Raw genomic sequence first — 27,223 nt, forward strand, 5'->3', positions numbered from 1 at the left:
CTAGATGTCCTGCAGGTTTTTGTTTCAACCTGTTTGGTACCTTGATTTCACATTTCTGATGCCTCCTGGACTTTTTGTAAAAGCAAACATCTGTAGATTTTCCAGTCCTTTCCATCTGTCTTTGTAAGTTATTTAACAAACCCTTGACAGATTTTGCATCTGACAAGAATTGATGACCTAACCAATTAAGTTTTTCATCAAAACCAGTTAGATTAATTGGCCAGAAAAAGAGCCACCCATTCACACTACACCATTAAAAAAATATAATTGCTTAATTCCCCAAACTTTATCCTCCCTTTGAGGGGCAGTACATTTAGCAAGCCCGTTCAAGATCAAAGTCAGTAACTCAAGCAGAGACATGAGAACTGATACAGTGGGAACTCTAAGTCATGGATGTTTGTCTTCTTTTTGTGTGTTTTTTTAAGACTCCATGCCTCTGTACAAAATGCATTTTCTCACTAAAGCTGGTTGGTTAATCCTAATGTATTTTTTTCATAATATTTTTAGTGGAGTTCCAAGAAGAATCTGTTGGCTGTAAACATAACCAACTCTGTAGCAATCCTTAGAGAACAAGCCATGTCTTCACACTTCCACAAACAAATGGCAGTGGTACAAGTTTCCCCAAACTTGTTCAACATCACCTGCTTCAGCAGCAGAATGATGGATAACCTCCGTATTGATATGCATGTGAATGGAGTGTGTGCTACCAAGGTATTTTCATCAGATAGATGTACTGTACCTACTATCTTGGTTTTGGGGTGGGGATGAGGTATAGAAAACATTTTCAGGTGGATCCAGTCTTAAGACGCTACTTGTGAGTTTCACTGTGTAATCTGATGAACTAAATTCTTGTTGATTTCAGTGAGTTCACTCTTCATGTGCCTCAATGTGGATCCCAAAAGATGTCTATGCTGTCTCTCCTATCTCTGCTAAAGGACACTCAGGGAAGCTTAATAGAATTTGACAATGTTATCAACCCTCATAAAAGAAAGTAGTAAACAAAATTGGTGTTGTTTGTATAATAATGAAAGTAACAGCACCCAGAAAAGCAATTAGCCCGTGTGCCAAGCCAGGTAAAGCAAAAACAAAAACTATAATAATTGAAAGTAATAGACTTAATTTTCTGAAACCTGAATAAACAGCGTATATCTTGCTAATACCCAAGAGATGAAGATGAAGTTCAGACAAAGTTCTACAATTTTAGTTGGGGTACAGCCAGAATTGAAGCATCCACTCCAGGAGCTGTTGTATCCATGATAAATTGGCAAATTCACATGGAAGCAAACACTTCAGAAAGCAAAGCTGCATACCATATAGAAACCATAATGTATTGGTTGACCCTAAAGAAGTGGTATATAATTTTAAAGTCTGGATTAGTTTCGAACACGGATTTTTAGCTACTTTTTTGATCCCACATTTTAGGAAGCTGTAGCGTTCTGGAATGGAAAGCAAGTTTCTATCTTTGAACTCTCAGCTGCCACTTTACGGAATTCAGGTAAGATGGATAGGTTTGAACGGAGTATCTTATGCATATTAAAAAAGAATATAGAATGTCAGTAATTTGTTTTTTTACAGAGAGACAAGAGAAGAGAAAAATAGGACTGTTTCTGTACTAAAAGAAAAGGATGGCTTATATTTTGGGAATTCCTAATATTTTAGTTTCCTATAGACAGCATTCAGGGATCATATAACTTATAGCCTGTTGGGTGAAGCTCTTAGTTGTACATATCAAATAGATTAGGGCTGTTGTAAGAATGTTTCTTTGAATGGTTCCAGGTTCTTTCCTCTGTGAATCCCCTGTGCTGGCTATGCATGAAGAGAACCTTTACACAGTTGAGCCAAATCGAGTTCAAGTTCGTACCTGGCAAGTAAGCAAGCTGGCATTAAATGACAGTGGTTACAGCCACCTGCTTGAGGAAACAGTTTTGGATTTATGACACTGTACTTGTGGTTTGAAGAAGACTTTTCTGTCCATATTGTCGGGCCAATTAATAATACTGTCTAAAACATTCTGGGTCTTTCCTGTCACTGTGGGTATAAAACAGTGTTTCTCAACCTTGGCAACTTGAAGAGGTGTGGCCTTCAACTCCTAGAATTCCCCAGCCAGCACATCTTCAAGCTGCCAAGGTTGAGAAACTGTAGTATAGAATAATATAATCAGATGGTAGCAGCAGAATTTGTATAGATAGTCCCATTAATGTGAAGCCCCAACAGATTTCAGGGGGGAAAAAAATCAAGGTCACCTCACTCCCTCACATACAGACTGATCCACTTCACTCCCCCAGTTGGGAAAAAGAAATCTTGTGTTGATCATTGAATTAATTTGTCACATTTCAGTTTCAGATTGACAGAACCTGTAATAGCAGGAAATTTTCCTTATTACTTTTTTAAAAAAACCTCTTTATGCTTGGTTGTGGCAGGCCAATTAAATTGCAGAATATATTATAGCAGTTTTTTTCCTAGTTCCTGGTGATCATCAGGTACAATTGCAAAGACTGTGGTCTTTGTCAGAATAGGATGACCAAAGCAAAAGACTAGTTTGAACCCTGCAGCTTTTCTTCTCTCCCAGGGTACCGTTAAGCAGTTGCTGTCATTCTCTGAATCTGAAGGCAATCCCTGCTTTCTGGATGTCTGTGGGAATTACTTGACGGTGGGGACGGACTTGTCTCACTTTAAAATCTTTGATCTTTCCCGCAGGTATGGAGTTTAGTTATGAACTTTTCCATTTTTTTTTTTTTTAAATTTGAGGTTGTTATTGAAACATGTTAGTAAAGATTTTAACACAAAGCAGCCCCCAGTCCTTATGCTTCCTGTATGGCTCTGTCTCCGCCCACCCCATTATCCAAACATAATAAATAAAATGTAAGAGAAGGAAAAGTGAAGGAAAGGAAGAAAGAAGGGAAAAAATAGACATGGAGCAGGAGAGTGAACTGAACTGCAAGGCATAGTCAGACATTAAAAGGTAGAATGAGAAATCGAGATTTTTTTTTTCCAGAATTCTGTTGAAGGTATTGCTGGCATGACAATAAATGGATGCTTTGTCTGTAAGATCCTATTTTGATTACCCTCGTTGGTGGGATTCTGTTTTTATTTTTATAAAAGGAGCCTTAGGGATGAATTAGTACTTGTTAATTCAGATTCCTCTATGTTCATCCATACACTTGCTCTTAAACGCTCATTACTGTAAATTCAATCCTTGAAAAATTAGATGCAGTAAGAATGAAGCATTTGCTTCTGTTTACCACAATATGCTTCCTCACTTGAAGCAGAAAATTATGACTTGGTGGGTCATTTTTCCAAATTCATAGGATCAAATTGTCTCTGCCATGCCTAGAGGAGACCCAGTTAAATCAATAGAAATTGATTTTTTACTACCTTGCTCCTATTGGTGTATGCGGGTCTGCTCTGTGTATGGCTAAATATGGATCCAACTCATTGTTAGAAAGATGAATACTACTACTACTAATACTAATACCAAAAGTATGAATGCTGAATGAGTTCTAACTCATGAGTCATTATAATCGCTAAAAGAACAAAGACATAAGACAAAAGGAATGAGGTTCCATAAAGATATGAGGTTGTACGTAAAGTAATGAAAGAGATGAAAAAGCTCTCTCTTAGTTTTGAAACTAACATTCCTCATTCACTTCTGCTTTCTTTTGAAAAATGAAGGCTATGTAATGAACAAAACCCACCTTTTGTGAGAAGCTGAGCAGGGCTGAGATGTAATAGCTCCGATTTCCAAGAGGTCTTAGACGTGGATGTTTTCACAGATAATTCAGTTTGCAATGGACTGTGGTACAAATATACTCCCTTATTTTGAGGCACAATTCATTCATCATTGCGGATGCTGTTGTATCGCTGCAACCCCTATGAAGTAATCGAAACTTCAGAGGCTTGTCAAACTCCAACCCAGAAACTTGAAAATTGTGTTACAAGCTGTATAATGGGTTTTGCAACTTCACTTTTATAAGTTTGTTACAGAAGTTGAAAAGGATACCTTTGTTAGCAAAGAGCCAGCACCACATGGGTAGGAAAGAGATTGCAGTCCCATCTGGCGTGATGTCGCGTGGATTACGCCTTTATGCCTTCCTGCCTCACTGAAGGCTCTTAATACCCATGTACTTAATCATCTTGCATTATCAGTTTTGTAGGAAAACAAAACAAATGAGAGTTCATGTGACAATTGCACACTGTCCCTGAGACCTCATGTAGCCTCATTGGGGACTGTGAACCCTCATTTAAGTAGCTGACACATGTCTTGCTTGTTTATTCACAGTAAAATAGGCAGAAGGATACTTGTTATTCATGTGGATATATCCTCGTACTCCTCTTATACCAGAGTGGTTTAAGCAAGAAACGAATGTGTAAAGTGACCTGAACTGAACCCAGAATGACTCATCTGGTTTACTTGAGTCAACTGGTTTAGAAAGAATAGCATTTAAAGATAGAGATCTTGGGCAAATTTAAGCTAGTAGGGCAATTTTATTTGAGGGACCGCCTCTTCCTGATTACATCTGCCCATCCCATCAGATCCGGCAGAAGAGGTATGTTGCGGGTCCCGTCTGCTAAGGAGCTGGCGGGACCCAGGAGGTGGTCCTTTTTTGCCGTGGCATCCACCTTATGGAACATCATCCCCCTTCCCCCCAAGATGAGGCTGGCTCCATCCTTGTTAACTTCCTGTAAGTCCCTCAAAACGTGGGTATGGGGGTCCCAAGGGAATGGTGAGTTGCTGAGGTGGCTCCATTGTTGTTAATATCTGATGCTCTCTCCTTGTCTTTTAATCATAATATTAATATTTTTGTAATTGTCAACTGTTTTCTTATATTACTGTTTTATAGTTTTGTTTTGTGTTTTATCGTACGCCACCCGGAGTCATGTTTCGTGAGCTGAGTGGCCGTATAAATACGATGAACGAACGAACGAATGAATGAAAATTTTAAAAATGCATCAGATTTTTGACACGTACCTTGTCCAGAGTTTGAGCCCTTTCTGATCAGGCCATTTTACGACCCTCATCTTCCCACAGAGAGGCGAAGGTACATTGCAGTAGCAAGGCCCTGGCCGATCTGATTCCAGGCGCTCTTGGGATTGCATCTGTGAAGTGCAATGCAAGTGGCAACAAAGTTAGCATTCTTCTCAGCAAGGTGAGTCTGAACAACCCCTCCTTTAACATCAAGGCCCAAAGGGAACATCAAGCCACGGGGCCAAGGTTATGTTTAAGTGAGGCGTTGGTATTACATGGCCAGGTCCTGGGCTTGCACACTCTGTTTTTTTCATTCCATCTGTGTTGGAGGAGCTGGCAGGGCAGATATAGCCCAGTGTATTGTTAAAGTAGGTTTGATTTTCCTCATTAAAAAAAATCTAACCAGATTTTTAAATATTTTGGAGAACATAATTAAAAACATTTGGGGGGCCTCTTTTTTTAAGAAGTTCACGAGTCGCTGTAATCCAAGAAACTACTGGCCCCACTTTGATAACATTGTGGAAAGAATCTGGGACCTTACGAATTCTCTCTTTCTCTTTAGCACTTTCCAGTTTTCTCTGCTATCCTTATTGCATGAGATAATTATATCTTTTTTTAATTGTTTTAGGCTGATGGCAGTCTTGACCCTAGGATTTGTTTCTACGACATTGAAACGGACGTGGTCACCCTGTTTGATTTTGAATCAGGTCGCCAAAAAGAGGCTAAGGAGGTGCTCTCCTTTGGACAGGAGGCTGAAGGGTGAGTTTTTTTCCTTTTTGAGTCAGGTATTGTGGAATATAGATGAATTGTTTTTTGTTTTTTTTTTAGTAATGGCTTGTTCTTTTCAAATCTTTACTCTCAAGCACCTGTATATTTCTGATTGATTGGGGCTGGATTTGAACATCACACCAGGCCAAGGAGGTGTTTGTTTGCAGCTTCATACAATGCATACATTCAGCATATTTGTTTATACTGCAGAATGTAACATGGTGCCAGTTTCTACACCTGCAGGTTCCTGGTTGTTATTACTGTTCAGTATGTGAATACTGTTATTAAATGGGAGGCTGAATTGCCACAAAGTGAAGAACTGGCTTCTAGTGCCAACTTTTTTCTTCCCAGAACATTGCTGTGTCCCAGATTGACTCCAGAGCCACTCTTAGGAAAAGATAATGGTGTATGGCTGCATTCTGGCCCTGTGTTTTGAAGTATGTTTAGTGGGACTGCTCAGTGTTTCAGATTCAGTCCTGAAAGGTGCATCATAACATATGCAGATGTCAGTAACTCATTAAAGGAGCCATTGCAGGGCTGTCCAGATATTTAACTTAGTACTCAGGGACTTGCTTATAGCAAAAGAAATAACCTGGCTAAATAAGTAACTTTATTGCAGACAAGACAGAAATCATGCACGCATACATTTGGCACCTGCATAAATCTCTTTCTCTCCCTGCCTCTTCGAGGGCTTATATCCTAGGCCTTTTCTGTCCACCTTTTCAAGTCAATGATACATTCATCACTCTGTCCCCAGCCTTGAGATTAGGGGCCATTTGCTCATTGTTTACATAAAGGTTCTGTCTGGCCCAAGAACCACTGATTTCTATCTCATCAGCTTCAGGTCATTACACCTCATATGGTTGGTTAATATCATTATTGGCCTCATCTTTAATGGCACTAAGGTGTCCAGAGACATTTTTGTTGGCTTGGGCAAAAAGCAAGAGAGCTTTCTTCTGCTTTCCTTGTAGAGAGTGTATCAAAACTGCCAGTTGAATTTTCTTTCCAGTGATGGGATTGTGTTCTCTACCTGTGGCCCTGGGTGATTTAGAAAGTCCAAATCTAACAGTTTTGATCTTCAACAGAAAGGACCAGCCGAGGAAGGATAGTTGGGAGGTTACCACCAGAATCATCCAGCCTTTACCATCTAATAATACACTTGTCCCATTCTAAAAGTAGGAACTGCCCTAGGAAGACCTATATTTTCACACAGACAGTAGCTTATATTAAAAGTAGCTTTTGTCTCTCAGTTGGTAGATATGCAGCTGCAATGAAGCATGGTTGTGTGAATCAGTCTGTTGCTCATTATTGTAGATGGCTTTCACTTTACCCCATATTTGCATTAATTTTAGAGAAATTCACACACAAATTAAACTTACTCTGTAACCATTCTTACTTTTCTCTTCCCTGCTTATTGATTTAGTGAGTGGCTGTGACTTTAAAATGGCTTTGCAGACTATTCTGGGCACCAATTAAAAAAAATACGTAATTTCTAAATGCAAAAAAAGATCCAGCAGGGGTCACTGTGAAATAGAAAGGTTTATCATAATGCATTCAAAGAAAGCATTGACATCTTGGAATAGTTTTTATAGAATGTATGCATAGTAGAATACTTTCCAGCTGTGTTGTGTGTGCCAAACACAAACCCACTGGAATCTTTATGTGACATTTGTTTTTGTTTTTTTTTGTCATTAATCTAAAAAGGTGTCTCCTTTTATTGGCCTGTTCTTTTGGGGGAAGGGTTCTCTCTTTTTCTCTTCCAATGGAAGATAAATTGTTGGAATGGTTCTCTTGTTTAATTTTATGTTATTGTCTTTCTAACATTGGCTCAACTGACCCATTTTGATCTTAGCAAGTGACCCTTAGATTGCACACAGTGGGGCAAGGCAGCAGGACACAAGCTGGTAGTTGCAGCACCATGGAAAGCTCCAAGTGAGCAACTTACAGTACTCTCTCTGGTTGAAAATGGACAGAACCCTTTTATGCCTCCAGGACTAGATGTCTTCTCTCAGACTCCTCCCCTTCATTAAAGGGGCAGGCCTCATTTTGAAGCCTAGTCCAGGGCATGTTGATTGATTACAGGTCATGTTATAATGGTATTTGGATCAGAGATCAATTTGGGGATCCTTGTCTCAGGAATCTATGATCCAGTGGACTCTTGATTCAAGTTAAGTCATGATTCAGTCTCTCAATTTATGATCTGCCTCTGATCTGACAACCCTATGGTGCTTCTATGCCTAAATGAAAGAGTTCAGGCTACTTCTTGGAATAAGATTCTTGATTTGTGCCATGCTAGTCCATTTTGAATCTCTTTAATCTGAAAGAGGCTTGATAGTCCATGATTTATTTGCCTAGGAATATATTTCATTTATCTGAGTGGTCACTTCTGAATAGACATGAATAGTTGTGCTTTTAATTAAGATGGAAACTTGATGTATTTATTTATTCAATTCATATGGTCATCTACTCTGTGTACATGAGCACAGGTTCATGAACAGCATGAGCAGTCTAGAGAAAGGTTTTTTAATCTTAGAATTTCAAATCTCATCTCTGAGTGTTTTGATCCTTGACTGAAATTGGGTGTGAACCACAGATCTGTGATCAGACTTATTTTTTGCTTTTTAAACTACCAGTGAGTACATGTAGCTGGATTTTTATCTCTCCCTCCAACTTAAATCATTCTTTCAGATAAGGAAAACAAAATAGAGGAAAGTATCTCTATTTTGAATAAAGAAATGTGGTTGGATTCATATATGAGTTAATGTTTCTCTTATTTCAGAGCCACAGAGATTGGTAGGCTTAGATATAAGAATAATTTTTTGGTCGGAGGTAAGTTGTGGTAGAAACAAGATGCTATTTATTAGGCAGAAACAAGGAAGAGGAAGGTCTTGCCAATACTTCTTGCCAATTGTGTTTTCTTCCACATTTGGTGAAGATTTCAATTTACTGCAATTGATTTTTGCTACTAGTTGCTGTTAGCAACAGAGTTGAAATGTGATAAGGTGGTCTCCCTTGATGTACCATTGCTGGAGTTCAATTCAACTTTAGCTAGTTGAAGAGGCAAATCAAGTTTAGTTGCAAATCTAGGAGGGATACTGCTCTTTTGCTGATTTTGTTATCCTCTATTTTAGGTGGTACTTATATGTTTTGCTTATTGATTAGATTTATACATCTTGATTGTGTTGTCTGCATAGGAAAAATATCTCTGTATATCCAGAACTGTGTGATCGCATCCCTACTAGTCACTTCTGGGATCAAAATGAACCAAGGCTGTTCATATGTGAAACAGTTCTTGACCCTAATCAGCAGTCATTGGACAAGAAGCAAGAGTCATTGGAAAATTTGGTATGTTTTTCTTTTATCTTCCTTTGAGGTTTTGACTGTTAGGCTAGTATATTGACACTGTACTCAGCTGTTCAGTGAGAGCCTTCAATTGGTTGTAGTAGGATCCTAATGATATTCAAGATCATTCTGGTCATTCTCTGTAAAAAAAAAGCTGAAGGCCACAAAATCTTGTAACAGCAATCAGTTAAAATTAGCTTTTTGGGAGCTTAACATGAGGTAGAATTTAGTTAGGAACTTTTTTAGTCAGCATTCGTATCTCACATATTACATATTAGCCTGAATTCCTCCTATTATTCAGGAATGCATTTTCAGGGTCTGCAAGAGTGGTAGTTCCTATGTGCTTGGATGGAATGTATTCCCTCATCTTTAGGTGAAGGTAGCTGCCTGTAAATCCTTCCTCGAGATGAAAGCTAAAAACGTTCTGGCTTTATTTTTGAATCAAGGACTTTAGGTTCCATGTTTTAAGAGAACAAGACAGTTAACATTAGATGTTCCTAAAGTAAAACAGCAATATTTGTAGAATAGTATAACTCATATAAAGTACCCATCTGGTGTGTAGAGAGTCCTAAGTTCAGGCTTGGACTATCTTAGACAGAACTGGGAAAGATTCCAGCTTTGAAACATAGTCTGACCAAATAAGGAATATGGAGCTTGAAGGAATATTACCTGATTTAGCAAAAGGCAAATTTTTATGTTCCCACAGACTATTTTAGATTTTGATTATTTTAGCTGGTAACACCTCTCCAGTGAAGTCCATAATTGGTACCCAATTTGATCTCCGTGGGAAGCAATGTGTTATTATGATGTAGTTTCTGAATCTGTTTGCAAGGAGGCATCTGGTAGTGTACTGGACATATTATCTAGAATATATTGTATGCTTCTATTCTTGTCCCACCCCTTGAAATAAAATGAAATCTGGTTTTGGAACATCTAGTAGATTTAGTTACATTCCTCAATGCATAAGCATAGTAGTTTTTATATATATATAAAAACTATATATATATATATATATACACATTGTTGTTATATATATATATACATTGTTGTATATATTTTATATATATAAAATAAAAAAAATTGGAGGGAAATTATTTCTTATGGGATTTTCCTGGATTTTTTAAAATAGATATGAGGGTATATGGTAATATAAAATTATATTGCCCCAAATAATGGAGAAAAATTGCTGAAGCATCTAGATGATCATTAATTTTTCCAAGGTGTTCTCTGTTGAATTAGAATCCATATGATTCCTGAATGACAAAGCTGCATGTTTCTGTGTTGTTGGAACATAGGCCATTGCACATTATGGGGCATAGAAGGAGAGGAAGCCTGTAGCTCAGCCATCTGTAGCAGGTGTGCATTCTGTTTCTTAACTGAACACTCTGCCAAGTGAAAATGGAAAATAAAAATAAACCTATGAAAAGATATTGCACCACGAAGCCCAAATCATGCTCCATTTCCCCTTCCAGATGAATGTGTTGATAGTATCTTTCTTCAGCACCGAAGAGCATGGGCTTCTGCTCCAAGACAGTTTTCCATTGCCATCAACTTACCAGTCTCTTCTGGGCATGGAGGTACCACACTATTACTTTGCCAAAAAGGTGAGTTGTCAGAGTTTTCTTTCTCCCATGTAGGAAATTTTGTCATTGTTGTTGTTGTAGGAAGAAAAGCTGAAGCTGAGTTATCATCATCCTCCCTTCAGGTGCTTTAGGCACACAATGAAAACAGCAAGAAAAAAAGTTACCATTGCTGTTTGCAGGTATATTAATACTAAAGAGCAACATGAGTGGGATGGGAAGGAAAACAAATCAATTCAGGCCCAAATGCTCCATAAGTTATATTATAAATGTGCACAATTTAAAGATAAAGGCAAGTGACACATTTTCTAAAAGGATGATGCTGTAAAAATTCATTTCCCAGGCCATAATTTAGGGATGAGCAGCCCTTTCTTCTGCTGGGGTTGCATTCTTTCAGGGATAATTTGTTGGGGACCCTGTGGCAGCTTGGGCTAATGCAAGCAGGAGTGGGGCTATAGCCAGAAGTAGGTGGGGTCCTTGTTTCTGTCTCTATTATCTGGTTTCCTCTATTTCTCACACTCTTCCTTTTTATTCCAAGCACCAGATTACCGAAAAAGGACAGATCACTCTTACCAGTGATCTAAACTGGCTTTCTTGCAATGAGATCTTAAAATTAGGCTGGGTGCCTCATGAAAATTAGGCTAAGGCCTGAAGGTGGCTTACCCTGTTTTTAACATTATCATGGCTGGGGCTTTCCAGGTGCTGCTTTTTGGGAGTTTCATGGTGACTCTCAAGGAGAATCCCCACCTCCCTATAAAGTGTGCTTCCAAAACTTAAGCTGAGTTGCAAAAGATTTTTGCTCATCTTCGTAGCTGAATTATCTGCAGGTTCTACTTTATTCCAGGGACAAAGGAACTGTTGAAAGTTCTGGTTGGAATTAAAATGCAAATCTTCCTGTCCTAAGAATTGATAGAGAGAAAGAGATGCAAAGCAGAGGGCTTTCTGTCCAGCAACAGTAGAGGCAGTCAGATTCAACTATCTTGTTGACTGCATTTATCCACTAATCCAGGATTATTCAGTGGACTGATATTTTGAAAGCAGTAAAAATTCTCAGCAAGACCACTTATCTTTGTTCCAATCTAGCACTTCAGCAATACATTAGGAAATCTTTAAAAAGCTTCATAAGAAAATAATGGCAGTATGGCCATCGAATGGATCCCCTGTCACGATTATTCTTGAATGGTGTGCATAACATCATTCATTGACATGCAGTTGATGTTCATCTGCCTTATAGATGAGAAAGAATATCTGAGTTGGTATTTTGGATTAGCTTCCCAAGAATAAAGTTAACCAGGTTTCCGAATGGATATATGTGAAGGCATGTTCCTTGTGTATAAATGAATGAAAAGGAAGTTTAAACCACAAAAGAATGATTGATATAGTTCTGGCTTGATACTGTTGTAAAACCAGGGGTTGGCTTGTGAATTTCCCTCTATGTTTTGTCGCTGTTACTTGTTTTTTAATATACATTTTCCAAAGTATATTTTTTGCTGTTTCTATCATTTTGTTTCTTTTTTGAATTTCTGCTAACCAGTAGTTGTTGTTTTGGAGAGGATCTGTTTATTATAAACTTTATGTAAGTCATTTTTAATGTGACTTTCTCTTTATTCATTCATTTTATTTGTTTGGAGTCTGCTATATATTATTTATTTACCAGCTCAAAAAAACTAACAATTCTAAGCTCCTTAGAACCAAATCCTCATGAAGAGATGTACAAAGAATAGTGGCGAAAGCCAGGTTTTTTCACTTTGCTGCCCATGGCTATCCATTGCTATTTTCTAAAAAATAAAACTTGTGTAATAGTCTGGGCAAAATATTCTCCTAAATCTTTATTTCATTTTTGAGGAGACTCTAGTGGCAATGCAGGATTTTGGAGAAATGCCTTCCAATTTAGCAAATCTTGAAAATGAAGAGAAGGGCTGATTCCAGTTCTCATGTGGGTAGCCTGTGAAAATGCTTCTGTGTTGCTGTTGTGTATTAGGTCCTTTTCCTAAGAATGACACTGACTGTCTTCTCCTTAGTGTCCATCACTGTCAAGAATTTGAGATGTTCACATGGAAGGTATCAGAGCAATACATCATAGCTAGTAACAAATATCAGCAAGAGACAGTTTGGTGTAGTGGTTAAGGCAGCAGGCTAGAAACTGGGAGACCAGGAGGTCTAGTCTTGCCTTAGGCATGAAGCCAGCTGGGTGACCTTGGGCCAGTCTCTTTCTCTCAGCCCTGGGAAGGAGGCAATGGCAAACCACTTCTGAAATCTTATCAAGAAAACTACAGGGATATGTCCAGGCAGTCACCAGGAGTCAGCACTGACTCAAAGACACACATGTACACAAAAATCAGCATTATGTTACATGAGAATGGAATGATGCTGTTGATATTTAATTTGATTCCTCTAGTCTTAATGGTGAATATAATTAGGTTAAGCATAGCCTCACATGTTATCTTATCACACTGTTCTTCTGAGTACCATTAGCTCATCCTTGTCACATAATGAAAGACTAGTATAGATGACTTAATAGTTTATTCAATTCACTGGAGCCTGTTCTTCCCTCCAAGTATCTTGCTGTCTCAGGCCATTATTCCAGGCAAAGCCCACCCAGCCCCACCCTTCTACTTACGCAGTTAGAACTGCATGTGTCTTAAAGTCATAATGCATTTATTCAAAATGTTCAATAGTTAGACATTAAGATAACAAGTTGCTATTTTATTGAAAGGAAGATGACTCCTGCCCTGAAACGTTAGATAGGAAAAAGTTGGTTTAGGTTACTATATGCTCAGTGAACTAAAGATAATTCTCCCATTTGAAAAGTAAATTATTTGGAAGGAAAAACTTAGTCTTCCTTTCTGGTAACTACAGTATTTTGTGGGGGATGGAGTTATATTGTGAAAATGGTTTGAATATTAAGTTGGTGCTCCTTTTGAAATATCAGTGCTGAGTGATAAATATTATTTATTCATACAGGACAGGTTGTTGCTGTCATGTATAACCAACTTCTTTCTCTCTCTCTCTCTCTCTCTCTCTCTCACACACACACACACACACCCCACAAACAGCCCCACACCCCCACACACAAACATAAATATTTTGCTTTCCATGTGAATTAGTATTTTCTTTTCAGCCAGAAGCTGAGAGAAAAGATGAGGTGGAACCTGGCATAGTCCCACAGTATCAGATGGTAGCTAGAAGACCAATGAGAGATTTCATTGGGCTGGAAGAATGTGACAAGATGACGTGCGAAGCTATGCTCAACTTCAGTTTCTATCTAACCATTGGAGATATGGATGAGGCCTTCAAATCTATCAAACTCATCAAAAGGTATGATGGTTGTGGGCTTTATCTTTTTTTATTTATCTTTTTCTCTAGTTTGGTGCACTGATTACTGGAGAAAAGCAGTGATTTGACTGTAGACGTGGTGGTGTTATTGGCGTTGCTATGAATGCCGCACTTACAGTGGTACCTCTACTTACGAACTTAATCCGTTCCATGACTCTGATCGCAAGTCGAGTTGGTCGCAAGTCGAAGTAAATTTTCCCATAAGGTTCAATGTAATTACCGTTAATCCGTTCCGGTGTCCGCGGACCACGCGGCAGGGGTGGAAAAACAGCCGCGGACCACGCGGCAGGGCGGAAAAATGGCCGCGGACCACGTGTCGGGTGGAAAAATGGCCGCGGACCACGTGGAATGGGCGGAAAATGGCCGCGGAGCACGTGGAATGGGCGGAAAAATGGCCGCGGACCACATGGAACGGGCGGAAAATGGCTGCGGACCACGCGGCAGGGCAGAAAAACGGTCGTGGACCACGTGGCACGGGTGGAAAAATGGCCACGGACCACGTGGAACGGGCGGGAAAATGGCCGTGGACCACATGGAACGGGCGGGAAATGGCTGCAGACCACGCGGCAGGGCAGAAAAACTGCTGCTGACCACGCGGCAGGGCGGAAAAATGGCCACGGACCACTTGTCAGGGGCGGAAAAATGGCCGCGGACCACGTGGAACAGGCAGAAAATGGCCGCGGACCACGTGTCAGGGGCGGAAAAATGGCCGCGGACCACGTGGAACGGGCAGAAAATGGCCACGGACCACATGGAACGGGCGGAAAATGGCCGCGGATCCGGTTCGTAAGTCGAGGCGAGTTCGTAAATAGAGGTAAATTTTTGGGGCCGGAGCTGGTCGTATCTCGAAAAATTCTTAAGTAGGGGCGTTCGTAAGTAGAGGTACCACTGTATTTGCCTTTTATTTCATTGTTTCTGTGCCCTTTTGTATTTTGCTTATTCTGAAGCCTTAATTTTTATCACATAGTGTTAGCTCCATTACGTAGAGTAGACCAGAAAAATCAACACCACAGGAAGAAGACTAGAACTATATTGAGGTGGGCTGTAATAATAGAATCTGGCCAGCTTAATTGTGCTTTCCCTCCCCTCCTTTTTATACTCCAGGGAATCAGGGAAGTGTTTGCCTGAGCCACTTCTGAATATTATTTTTCTTCCCAGGTCTTAAAGAATGTTTGTTTCCTCTTTGCCTAGGTAATGGTTCTTGTGTATTTCTCTTTACACATAGCAAAGATACCCCAGGAGTGTGAGTAGACATGTGCAGGATATTTGACTAATGAAAGCTAATTGTTTGGATATTTGTTATACAAGCAGGTAGATTGTCCCATAATATTCAGCAAAAGGTAACAGCATTTTTAAAACTACAATATTGGTCAGGGTGAACAAAGCTTTTTATATCTTGAAATTCGTGTCTTTGTGTACCAATTTTCATTTGCACTGAAAGAGTCGTGGAACTAGTTTCTAAAGATAGCCGATAACTCCCCCCGTGAGATTCATGGGGTAGGGGCTAGACAGGCCTTTTTTGTGGCAGCCCCCACTTCATGGAACTCTCTCCCCCGGAGGCATGAGCAATCCCTCTCTTGTGAATATTCTGTAAGCATGCCAGGTGCATTGTTTTAGCAAACCGTTGGCCCACAGCGGTCCAGAGCAATGTTCATCATTCATATTTAAGGCTTGGGTTTTATGATTATGTATGTTTCTTTTGTGTATTGCTAGAATCATGTGCACCTAGAATCATGTCATAGGGCCGGGCTATTTGTGGGACTGCCTGCTTCCCACTGCCTCTGCTCACCCTCTCAGATCTAGAGGGGGGGTATGATTTGGGTCCCTTCTATTAAAAATGTCCTCTTGTTGGACCCAGGAGCTGTGCCTTCTCTGTTACAGGGCCTGCCCTGTGAAACCACATCCCTCTGGAGATTTAGATGGTCCTGATCCTGTTAGCCTTTTGCAAGGCACTAAAGACATGGCTATTCCCCTAAGGGTTTGGGCCAGAAGCTCAATGCAAACTCTGGTAACAGATGTTCTTTTTATTGTAAGTTTGGAATCTGTCGTTTGCAACCCTGGGCATTTATTATTTGGATTGTTCTAATTTTTTATTCTAACTTTGTACGCTGCCCAGAGTAACTGCTGTCAGATGGGCAGTTATATAAATCATTGAAATAGATAAAATAAATAAAATTCTCTGGGATTAGGGCAGATTATAAGCATTGTAAAAAAATTAAATTCCCACACCCGCCTTCCAGCATTTTGAGTATGTTGTTTTCTATTGCAGCTCCCAATATCCATCCTCTTTTAAAACTAGGGGAAGATTAAAAATAGTTTGGTATATACTATTGCAGTCTGCCACTAAAAGAAAAAAAAATCATATTAAAGTGCTGTTGCCTTTAGGCCTGTATAAACAATATAAATATGAAGCCTCCTTAACTATTGCCTTTTTTTCTTTAAAGGCAAATCTACCTTTTCAACTTTATTTCTATTTCTAAAACAAACATAGTGATTTCAGCTATTACAGTGGAATTGGGGACAGAACCATTTGTCTTTAATTTCACATTATAATGATGGTTATTGCAATATTAGCAGAAATAATACAACTTAAATATTCCAGTATTTAAAATCTTTTTGTAAATGGCAGTTAATTAGAGCACTTTTAATTTTCAGCAGCTATAGAATCTTCCTAGAAAACAAGCCCAATAAGCTGAAAGGAAGCCCACTTTTTGATTAAAGGATCCGTCTGTTTGGTCCTAGCAAGATAGCTTTCTAAGTCTCAAAAAGACTAGAGGCTTGCTTCGAAGTGGGATGTAAACTCAAGAGCATAACTACACTATGATTTGAATTTTCTCATCCTAATTTGCATGTTTGATAGTACAGAACTTACTAAGAGGTAGAATATACTGTAGCTAAAGGAATTTACATCAACATTAAGGTGCCCAAAAGATAATACTGTAGCCGCTTTGCCTATAATTTCAACCTTAATTGTCCACATCCATTGCCTGGGTGTTGTCTACATAGTCCTAAAGATACTCAGTACTTTGTAAATGTTGCAACATATTCATATATTGCTTTTTGTCTAATAGCAGGTTTTTGTGCTTTAAACAGTTGGGTAACCTAAGGGGGGAAAATGTACCCATGATTGTTTTGAAGAAATCAATTGTTGCATCTGGAATGGAAATAATTCCTCAAGAACTGCAGGTGTCGTATAAGTTTAAGTTTCCACATTTGTTTTGCCATTATCTGGGCACAGGTACTGAATGATATACCTATTTATGTCTTTTATTTGGCATCTGTTATGAAACTCAAGAGCTACTTAATTATTTCCTTTCTGAAGAAAAATTGGATGGAAAGTGAAAAGCTAAAGCACAGTTTTGAAGCAGTTATATTACAAAAGTCTCTAAGAAAGAGACATTAAATATTTAGGTTAACAGCCTCATTACTCAATCCTTTTCCTCCATAATTATCTCTATAGTATCATTCTTCACTGGTTAAATATTTTGCTAAATGTTTTATCAAAACCAGTATAATTTTGTTTATTGTATATCTATTCATCTGACAGTAATTTCTGATGGATTTTTTCCACTCCATTGGGTAAATAAGGAATCGTTTTTTTTCTCCAACAAATTTAGTAAGCTGGTCTTGCCACCTAATCCAAGCATCTTCTGGTGCTCCAATGGTTTGATTTTATATTTCAGTATTTATCTTAGCATCTTAAGCACTCAGGAAAAAAAGCTACCATTTACCACCAAATCTGAAAAAGCCTAGCAGTCAATTTTTGATTTAAATAATTGCTAAGGGTGATGGAAAGAAAAGCCAAATCTTCCTGCTGTGGGTAATGCACATATCATGAAGGATGGTAGCTTTAGAATGAACCTCTTTATCAAGAGTTAAGTGGCATGGAAATGTTTCTGAAAAATTGGCTTTAAAGACAATAAGCTTGAAATCTTAAATATTTCATTCCCTATTAAAAAACATTTCTGCCAAGCCTTCTAAACAGTACAATTATGCTAGTTGTCTTTGATTTTGGAGCATTTGCTTCAATGTAAGAAATAATTGTTCTGGCCAGATTAGATGCCTCTAAAATTTTGCATAATCATTTCTTTTTGAATTAAATATTAAAAAAAAACATTCCCAATTGCATAAAATGGGTGAAAAGAGTGACTCAGAACAGCTGTCATTTCTTCTTTCAGATTGCTCTTATTGCTGGTTCCAAAGAAGGAACATTTCTATAACTGAGCTCTTGAATCTGTTGGTTACTTTCTCACATAAACAGTTTGACCTTGAAATAATGGGTCGTCTTTTCCCATTACCAGATGCTCACAAAACCCATCTAGTGTAGGTCTCCCACACTCCTTTTTGGCTGAAAGTCCATCAAAAGTCCATGGTTGAGCTGTTAATATCTTATGCTGTACACTGGAATGAAGAAAGCATTGTATAATGTAGCTAGATAGATAGATAGACAGACAGATAGATACAGACAGACATCACCCATCTAAGTAATGAAGATGGACTTCTCTCACTGAACAGTGAATTTTGTGGTTTTAAATTACATAGTGTATGTATAGAAAGCAGTCAGTTTTCTAAATCTTCCTGTGTGGTGAATCTCCCTCTTTTCATCTACGTATTCTCAGCATGGTGACTCTACGTAGTCATTCTCCAGCCCTCGTCGGAAGCGAGCGGTCAGAGTGCGGCTGATCACGATGACTCTAGGTGCCATGCAGTCTTCCCGTCGATGAAGGATGTTCCATATAAGAATGGCAGCAGCCAATGTGGCCAAGAGACAAGCCCCAATGTTTAGATAGCAAGACCAGGACAGGCTGGTGTAGGGTCCGATACGATAGAAAGTCACCAGGCCAATGACCAGAACAAAACCTGAAAGAAATTGGAATTTCACATTAATAATGTTCCTGTGATAACTAAATCAAGGATGGGCAAATCTTTTGAGTGAAGGACAACAGTGGTGATTGTTGTATGAGAGACAGGACTGAAACATACAGGTGCAACCTCATTTACATTCTTTCCTTCAAGAGATATCTGAGAGAGTTAACACAATAATTTGCTTCTTTCCTCTCAAGATACAGATCAAGATGATTATTCAATATTATTCCATTCTTAATGATGTTACCTCTAGGCATTGTTCAATGGGGAGACCTCAACTGCATCTTCTCTGCCCTCCCCCTGTGGCACAGAATAGTTGAACAAACAATGGAATACAGTTGGATGCAAAGGAAAAAGTTGTGTTTATTTCCTTCAGAAATTCTTGGGAAAAAAACCCTGGTGGCTGTCTGTGCTCACCTTCTGCATCACGCTTACTCAAGCTGCATAGGTTGGGAGAAGGAACATATTTCCCATGGCTACTATTGTGCTTTCATGACTTAGTAAATCAGATGCACTCATTCTACAAATTGGCACGAATAGAGTATGCCCTTCATCTGGAGAGCTATTTGTAGAGTTAGGTTTAGCAAAAATCTATGGATGTAACTCCATTTGACATGTGGACAGATTTCTCTGAGGTAGGCTGTCTGAGTTTGTATGTGTGCATGTTTGTATTTAGTTTTTTATAAGATTTCTTAGCCACTCCAGGAATGTGCCTTGCGTGTGGCACATGATTTGAACTTGCCAGTATAATAGATTGTTTCTCATCAAAGGATTTGATTGATCAAAGTTAGGTTACTGAGTCACAAAGAAAGTTTCTCACACCAATAGCCTCCCACCAGGACTTGCATCCATGCATTTTTAGTTCAAGAGGCCAAAAATTAAGTCTCAGATGCTTTCAAGGAAGAATTGCAGAAACATGGATATTTTTGAATGGGAAAATACATTCATATATTTTCCCTGGGAAATTCCTTTATCTAGAGATAGATTTCCTCCTGTGAAATGGCAGGAAAGAGTCTGATTTTAAAGTGCAGCAGTGTTTTGCTTTTCTTAATAGTGCATTCTCCCACTGGTCTTGAAGATCTTTATGAACATAAAGTATTATCCCACCACAGCTTCCTTCTTCATGTGTATCCTAAATATCCGGTTATTCATGTTTCAGTGTTGAGGAAACTGAGGTGAGGAGATTTGTCTAGCCATGCAGGAAATCTATCAAGGGGTCAGAAGTAGAACCCAAAACAGCTGACCCAGAGTGTTGTGTGAAGAATCACATATCTGTCCTACTTTCCTTTCAGGCAGGTCAACAGCTTCTGATGTCTTTCTTGACAAGCCTCTTGCAATGTGTCCATCCCTCTTCCTCTCCCACTCCCTCTCCTCCACCCTTGCAGGTCTAGTTATTAACTTTTTGATGGAAGTAATTTATAGGTCTAATTAGCCTGACAAGAACAATATACAAAGAAGCAAATATGCCTTGCATAATAGGAAAAAAATCAGCTTCCCCTTCTCTCATAAACACTTCCTTAACCACCACCACAACAGAAGGGAATTCACATAGACAAAAGGGCCCATTTGCAAAAGGAGACTAGAATAAACAAAGGGCAGTAAACAGACATAAAGATCTGCAGATACCATTTCCGTTAGGATTGTGGGCAAGGACAGGTCAATCCTGAATAGGACTGACTGTCTCCACTTTTCTGTGTCCCTCTTTGTGCATCTATGGCATCGCTTGCAAATGTTCTGTGATATAACCCATTCTTGGGTGCAAGGCAGAATAAATAAATCAAGCCAGAGGTAATTTGGGTATAATTATTACTCCTGCATATAAGGATATGCTGTCTGGGCTGCAATAATCCATAGACACATGACTGATTTCATAGCTTGTTTAAATCTCATCTGAAGTGCAGTTGCTTTTGATTGTATCGATGGATATTTCTGGAAGGGAAACTGTTCTAATCAAAACTAAGAATGCTTGTTGTGAATTTTTATAAGCCCAAACCATACATGCCAAATTAGATCCAGCCAAAATGTACACTGGCTTTTTGGACTGTTTTTTTGCAACGCAGCTCTTTAAAGTATGAGGTTAAATGTACTTTAAGCTGTCTTAATTTTGTGGTTGTGTGGCTTCAACAAAATGTTGCACAGAGAATGTCTCTGGGGTATCCAATAGTCATGTCTCCAGTGACCCCCAGCCCAGCAGCTGTTCAGCATTCAGTGTCTACTGACCCTGCTTTCTCCTTACTTTATCATTTAAGCACATGTATAGGCACGTAGGTGTTTGCTGCAAACTCTGGCATTTCTGAGTTGCTGCTATTCTGAATTTGCAAGGGGTGGTTCCACTTGAGCCACAGTCAGAAGCTGTGATTCTCTCTCTTTTTCCTCTGTTCACATCTCTCCTCGCTGCCAATTGTGTGGGCCCCTAAATGCAGTCCTACCTAAGTGGAGACACTTCAAGCTGTCCATCTTTTGCTGAAGGATCCATTATTCATCCCACAAAGCTCCTAAGGCTTCCTTGTGCCACTCAAAATAAAACCACTTATGTTAGCAAGGCTGTTTCCCTTCACAGGACCTTTTGCTTGAACTCCAGCTCTGAACATTAGTGAATGAATAATGTGGAAGGCAATTTTCAGGGTGGGAGGTGCTCTCAGTATTAGTTACTTTGCCAGAATTTTTAAAAGCAAAGTAAGTAATGTTTATGGGGCTGGGAGAAGAGCACTCAGGAGGCAGTGAACACAATTTACACAAGTGCTCTTGTTATTAATTAATTTATTTCATAGAACTACTCTAAATTTCAGTTACTTCTACTTTAATGAAGGCAAAAATTCCATCTCTTGTTCTACAACCTTAAATTTATACAGACAAATCCATGCATGTAGGCTTTCTTGATTTAATTTTAATTGTAGAATTTTGAGTTTTGAACCTCAGAATTCAGAATTTTTCAAATATAACACTTAATATGGCCAGTTATCCTTAAATGTTATTCCTACTTCATGGAAGTTCTATCAGTTGCTTTTTATGCTTTTTTTGGTATATTTTTTCTCATCCTCTATTTAATGCCCCATTACAATAAAGTAACTGAATCATATCCTTTAAACTTTATTTCCTGTGGTTTTAAATGTTGTAGGGTTATATTTTAACTTGTTTCTATTATTTCTTCCAAATAAATTATTATTATTATTTAAATTTATATGCTGCCCAACTCTCAGTGACTCTGAGAGTAATAGATATAAGAAGTTGCAGCATTTAATTGGCTTGATTAATTACCTGGAAGTAAATCTGGTTAATTAGGCAGCAGATTTTTGAAAAAAATACCATTTCTACTTTAAGAGGCATCCTTTTGTGCATAACAAACAGCATGCCTTTTATGATATTCTTGGATCCCCCAAACACTGAGAAATTCCATGGATAGTTTATGATTACTCCACATATAAAATGAAATTAATTGATTAAAGATCAATTAACAACAATCTTATAATGTTTACTTCTAAGCATCACATTTTTTAATGGGTCTTCCTCATAAATGGAATAGGATTACAGCTTAATATCTTTTAATCAAGCAGCAACCCTGTTACTTACCAACTGTTAAATATGTAGTTAAACTGTAGCCATTACAGTGATCTCAGTTGCTTCTGTCTATTTGTAAACAGCTAGTCAGAGGAAGTCAAAGTAGGTGTTGAGTAGCTAATTTTACTTCTAGAATTAAGGGGATTCTAGATTTGACATTATATCTAAGGGAAATGTGAATGACTTTTTGCTTGCCTACCATTTAAAATACGGATGAGGAAACTAAGTTTTCTCTTAATGATGCTGAATGACAACTCCACCAGCCAGCATGGCCCATAGTGAGAGATGTAGTTCAGAAATATCAGGAAGGGCATATGTTTCCCATGTACACTATAAGCCACAACCAGTGATCAGAGCCACCAGTGGTACTTTGTTACTGGTCACTAATGTCCTGCTCAACAGTATTTGAGTCTTCCATTTTCTGTGTTCAGTTTTCTTCCTTTTTAGTCAAAAGCCAAGGTACAATTCAAGAATCAAAATAAGTTAGAGTGATCTATTGCAAACAAAACACTACAAATTACAGAGATAATTTCCATATGATAAAGGAACAGCCAATTAAATGAAGGCTGTTCAGTTTAAATATTTTCACAGAATAAAAAAAGACAATTTAGGTAGATGGATTAGTTTTATATATTATTTTTCATGTAAATGTTCACAAAGCTGCAAATGATAAATGCCAGTATTAAAGAGCACCCATGCTATATATAATGCAATATGAAATACCTTGTCTATTCTGTATGTGCATCATCTAAAAATAAAGCATTTATGTATATGATATCTCAGTCACCACATATGTGCAATGTAATTCAATAATACATATTGATTAAATAAACTACTTTTAATCAGGAGGTAATCCAAAATGATGCACATGCAGACTAGGAAAAACCGCACTTACTTACTAAAAGGTTGAGGAAAAACATACAAATTCTGAAACATATCAGCAGTCAGCAAATAGGATATTAAAAGTTGATATTTGGTTGGGTCTTTGAAGGCTACTCAGAGACTACAGTTGGTTCAAAATGCTAATTATTAATGGCCAACATAGCAGTGTAAGGACCATACTATTATGGGAGCTGCATTGGTTGACAGTAGGATTCCATGTACAATTCAAAGTGTTGGTTATTATCTAGACAACCTTCTATGGTTCAGGTCCTTGTTACCTGTAGGACCATCTTTTCTGAGTAGTCTTTCCATTCTGTGTGTTCTACACAGGAAGGGATGCTGCTGATTCCCAATCCCCCACTGGCTGGTCCTAGGCTCAGCACTGTGAAAACATACAGTATTTTCTGTAGTTCGCCCAAATGTATGGAATTTGACCCTACCTGTGGTATTTCATGAAAGACATGAATACCATCTTCCTCCACTGCACCTTCAGAGCATAGACTTGACAAGATGGTGACTGATTCTTGAGCTTGGTGACTATGTTTTAGTTAAGGTACATATCATGATTTGATATTTTATGATATTTTATTCTAGTGTTTTTGTTGTGAGTCATGAATGGGGCGGTGTATGAGTACTATTGAATGAATGAATGAATAATAAAATTGATGGCTATAGAAGTAATTCTCCATTCACACTAAAATCTGGGTAAAATTTTGTCTTATTAAACTCAATAGAGTATAATTCTTTATTTTTATAGATAACTTTGGATTGACCCTCAGAAGGGAGTGCCAGGCAATTAGCACTATGTCTTTAAGTTTAATTCACAACTTTAGAATGCTAAACTATAGAAATGGACAAAAATAAGATAATTTTGATCTTTACAAAGTCTCTACAGGTGTAAAATAACCTATTTAAATGTAGATGTGTGTGTGCATAGGAGCTCTTCTAGGAAAAATGTTGGTTTAGAAAGTTTATTAATTTTAGTGTGACAGCTGAGTAGCTAATAATTTTATATCCAGCCTCATCTTCCCTGAGCTTGGTCAAAGCCAAGAGTTTAACACACCTCCTCTAAGGAATCCCAAACTAGGTGAAATGGTTACTAGAGATGGCATTCCTTAGAGCGTTATCATTCTTGTGTACCAAGTGTACAGAGAATAATTAAAAATGCAAGTTTTCTCCTGCAAAATGCATTTGAACAAGATGAAATATTTTCTTCGTCACTGATCACATGTATTTTCAAGGAAGAACTCATCATTTATATTTGACGCTATGTAAAGTATGTTTATGGTTTCCAAAAAAAAATAGCCATGCACAACAACCGTGATGAAAATATTTCAATTATCAGTGATTTTTTTTTTTTTTAGTGCAAAACTTGAGAAAAATACAGAATTGCTTTTAAATATCCTAACGTCTAAAATGGCTAAACAACATTTTTGCAAAATATACATGGTCTCCAAAACCTGCATTCTTTTTTCAGTAAAAATGATGGATTATTTTTTAGTCTCCTATAGAGGTACTGTTTATCTGGACTTGTTTTCTCATCCCTGACAAAACAAGCCAGCATTGGGAGTGGGTTGCTTTTCCGTTGAGGAAGGAAACAGATAATGGAGTTTAGGAAGAAATTTGGAAAGGACGGCGTCAGTGATTGGACAGGCAAAGTAGAAAGAAAAATGTGACTTTGTGAATTTGCACTTGAGATCAGAAGAATAAGCGTCCTGTTTGAATGGTCATGGCAGAAAGCCAGATTTAGTTCTAAAGTGCAAATGGTAATCTTTGTAGTGCTGTTTCTACAGAATCGTATTTTTTTCAAGTAATAAAACGATCGTGTCAGAACATAAATAACCCTATGTTGCCAACAGGATTAGAGCCTGCTTTGCTCTGATCCCGTCTGTCATGATTCCTCTTCATCTTACTGTAAAAACATTAGTTCCACTCAGCGTAAGCACATCTTAATGCAATTTTATTATTGACCAGAAAGCTGAAGATTAGTTTGAACCACACCAGCAGATCCTGCAATATGCAGAAAAGGTGGTTGTTGAGAATTGTGTAGGCCACATTAAGAACTATTATGTACAAATGGGTTCCCATCTGATGGGTGTCCACAGTTTAAATATTTAACGTCAACTCTGTCATCAATAGAAATAGGCCCTACAGTTTGAGCTCCAATGGCAAACGGAAATAGGAAGTCAAAATTTAAGACCCAAATTGTGTCAAAAGCAATATTAAAACAACATATTTACTCTGAAGTAAGTCCCACTGAGTTCCATGTTTTCTCCCAGGAAAATACATATGGAATTAGGCATACATTAGGAATTAGGTGCATATGTTGAAGTGTATAAGCTAATGTGGCAGGCAGCTCTAAAATTAGCCTTTTAATATGACACCTATCGCCTCAGTGTAAGATTATTCAGTCTGAATCATTTGCTAGATACTTTGTACTTTTGTTCTGTAAACATGTGCCTTCTTTATGATGCATCAATAATTGATAACCGTGCAAGATCTTAAAAGAATATTAATCTTTTCTGAAGGAAGAACCAAGGCAAACTGAATATAAAATAAAACTCAGAAATTCCTTCAACTCTAGAATGGATTAAGTAGGATAGACCATATACCCGTATCACGTTTGCCAGTTCAGTTGTCATCACTGTCTCTTTTTACAGATCTTCATACTTAGGGATGCCGTTTTTCCTTTGGAAAGGGCCTGATCCTTTTGATTTGTGGGAGATCCCAACAAGTAACATAAAGTGGTTCTCTACACAGCACATCATTAAAGTATAGAATCTGTTACTCCAGCTTGCAATAAGTAAAACTTGGAGAGCTTTAAAAGAAGCAAATTTCTGGATGATAAAATCATCAGTTGCTATTAGGCATTATGGTTATTTTTTGCCTTTGGTATCTAAGATAATGTATCCCATGTTACAACTTCCTGTGGGGTATAAATATAATGGGATTCTCAGAGTTTAGCCACTGTGAAACAAGATGCTGGGTTAGTTCCCTTGAACTAACTAACTAAGGGCTTGAATCATAGTTATGATTTATCCTCTTATTCATCTTTTTGTTGGCAGCTATTGGCATGACAGAATCCTGTTTATTCTCTGCACTCCATGTGATTATTAATGCCTAATTTGGCTCTCGGTTTCCTTTTTTTTTTATCAAATAGTTGGGACTTGATTCTTGTACGTTGTTCAACTCCCACGTGATCTGTAGTTACAGAAAGTCCTTATATATAAAGTATTATAACTATTTGGAATGTGTCTTTAGAACTCTAAAGGAAATCTGGGAAATTGGTTGAGGCATGGTTTATTTATTGCTTGCTTGCTTGGGGTTATTTGCAATTCTATTTCTGAAGATTCTGAATGGCTTACAGTTAAAAACATAGAATTGAACCATGGTAAATCAGTAGCATAACCATAGCAGCAGGAAGGCCCTTATGTATCATCTTTCTGGCAGCAGAATTTTGAGGCATCCCCAAATGCTTTTCTCAAAAGCCACTTTTTCATGGCTCTTTGAAAAGATAATAGGAGGAGATGGTCCAATAGCAAGGAATACACTGTTCTAGAAATACAACAACCATCACTAAGAAAGCTAGAGTCCAGAATCCTTGTAGATGGCATTCCCTCAGATTTGGGACCCTCATCAAGTTCTGGGTTCCAGCTCCACAACAGTAGAGTTCAGGGGTGACTTCTGGCTAGTGACTGCCTCTCTTTCCAACCCACCTTACAGAGCAACTGTTATGAAGATCAACGAAGAAGGGACATACCTCTCCCCTCCATTTGTGAAGGAAACAGTGTGATATAAATGTAAAAATACGGGGGGGGAGGGGGAGTATTGAAATCTGTTTTTCCTATTTTGTTGTACTTTTATAAGGATATATCCTGTTTTATTGCTGATATTGTATATAATTGATTTACCTGTATTGCACCTA

The 27,223-nt window shown here is 38.2% G+C and overlaps 2 protein-coding genes across 2 annotated transcripts in view; one reads left to right on the top strand and one right to left on the bottom strand.

The window, feature by feature from the left end:
• IFT140 (intraflagellar transport 140) overlaps positions 1-27,223 on the top strand; it is a 72,332-nt gene that overhangs the window by 11,332 nt on the left and 33,777 nt on the right. The window contains exons 10-18 of the mRNA XM_088148153.1: positions 508-711; positions 1,423-1,495; positions 1,777-1,868; positions 2,570-2,697; positions 5,030-5,147; positions 5,595-5,725; positions 8,929-9,079; positions 10,549-10,680; positions 13,778-13,974. Coding sequence (XP_088004279.1) covers positions 508-711; positions 1,423-1,495; positions 1,777-1,868; positions 2,570-2,697; positions 5,030-5,147; positions 5,595-5,725; positions 8,929-9,079; positions 10,549-10,680; positions 13,778-13,974 — 1,226 coding nt within the window. The remainder of the gene's footprint in view (positions 1-507; positions 712-1,422; positions 1,496-1,776; positions 1,869-2,569; positions 2,698-5,029; positions 5,148-5,594; positions 5,726-8,928; positions 9,080-10,548; positions 10,681-13,777; positions 13,975-27,223) is intronic.
• Positions 16,281-27,223, bottom strand: part of TMEM204 (transmembrane protein 204) — a 32,304-nt gene continuing 21,361 nt past the window's right edge. Inside the window, exon 3 of the mRNA XM_007423839.4 lies at positions 16,281-18,852. Coding sequence (XP_007423901.1) covers positions 18,608-18,852 — 245 coding nt within the window. The 3' untranslated portion in view covers positions 16,281-18,607. The remainder of the gene's footprint in view (positions 18,853-27,223) is intronic.

Source organism: Python bivittatus, unplaced genomic scaffold (assembly GCF_059951505.1).
Source record: "Python bivittatus isolate LINGU-HERP-01145 unplaced genomic scaffold, Pbiv_v1 ctg000560_np1212, whole genome shotgun sequence".
Lineage (NCBI taxonomy): Eukaryota > Metazoa > Chordata > Lepidosauria > Squamata > Pythonidae > Python > Python bivittatus.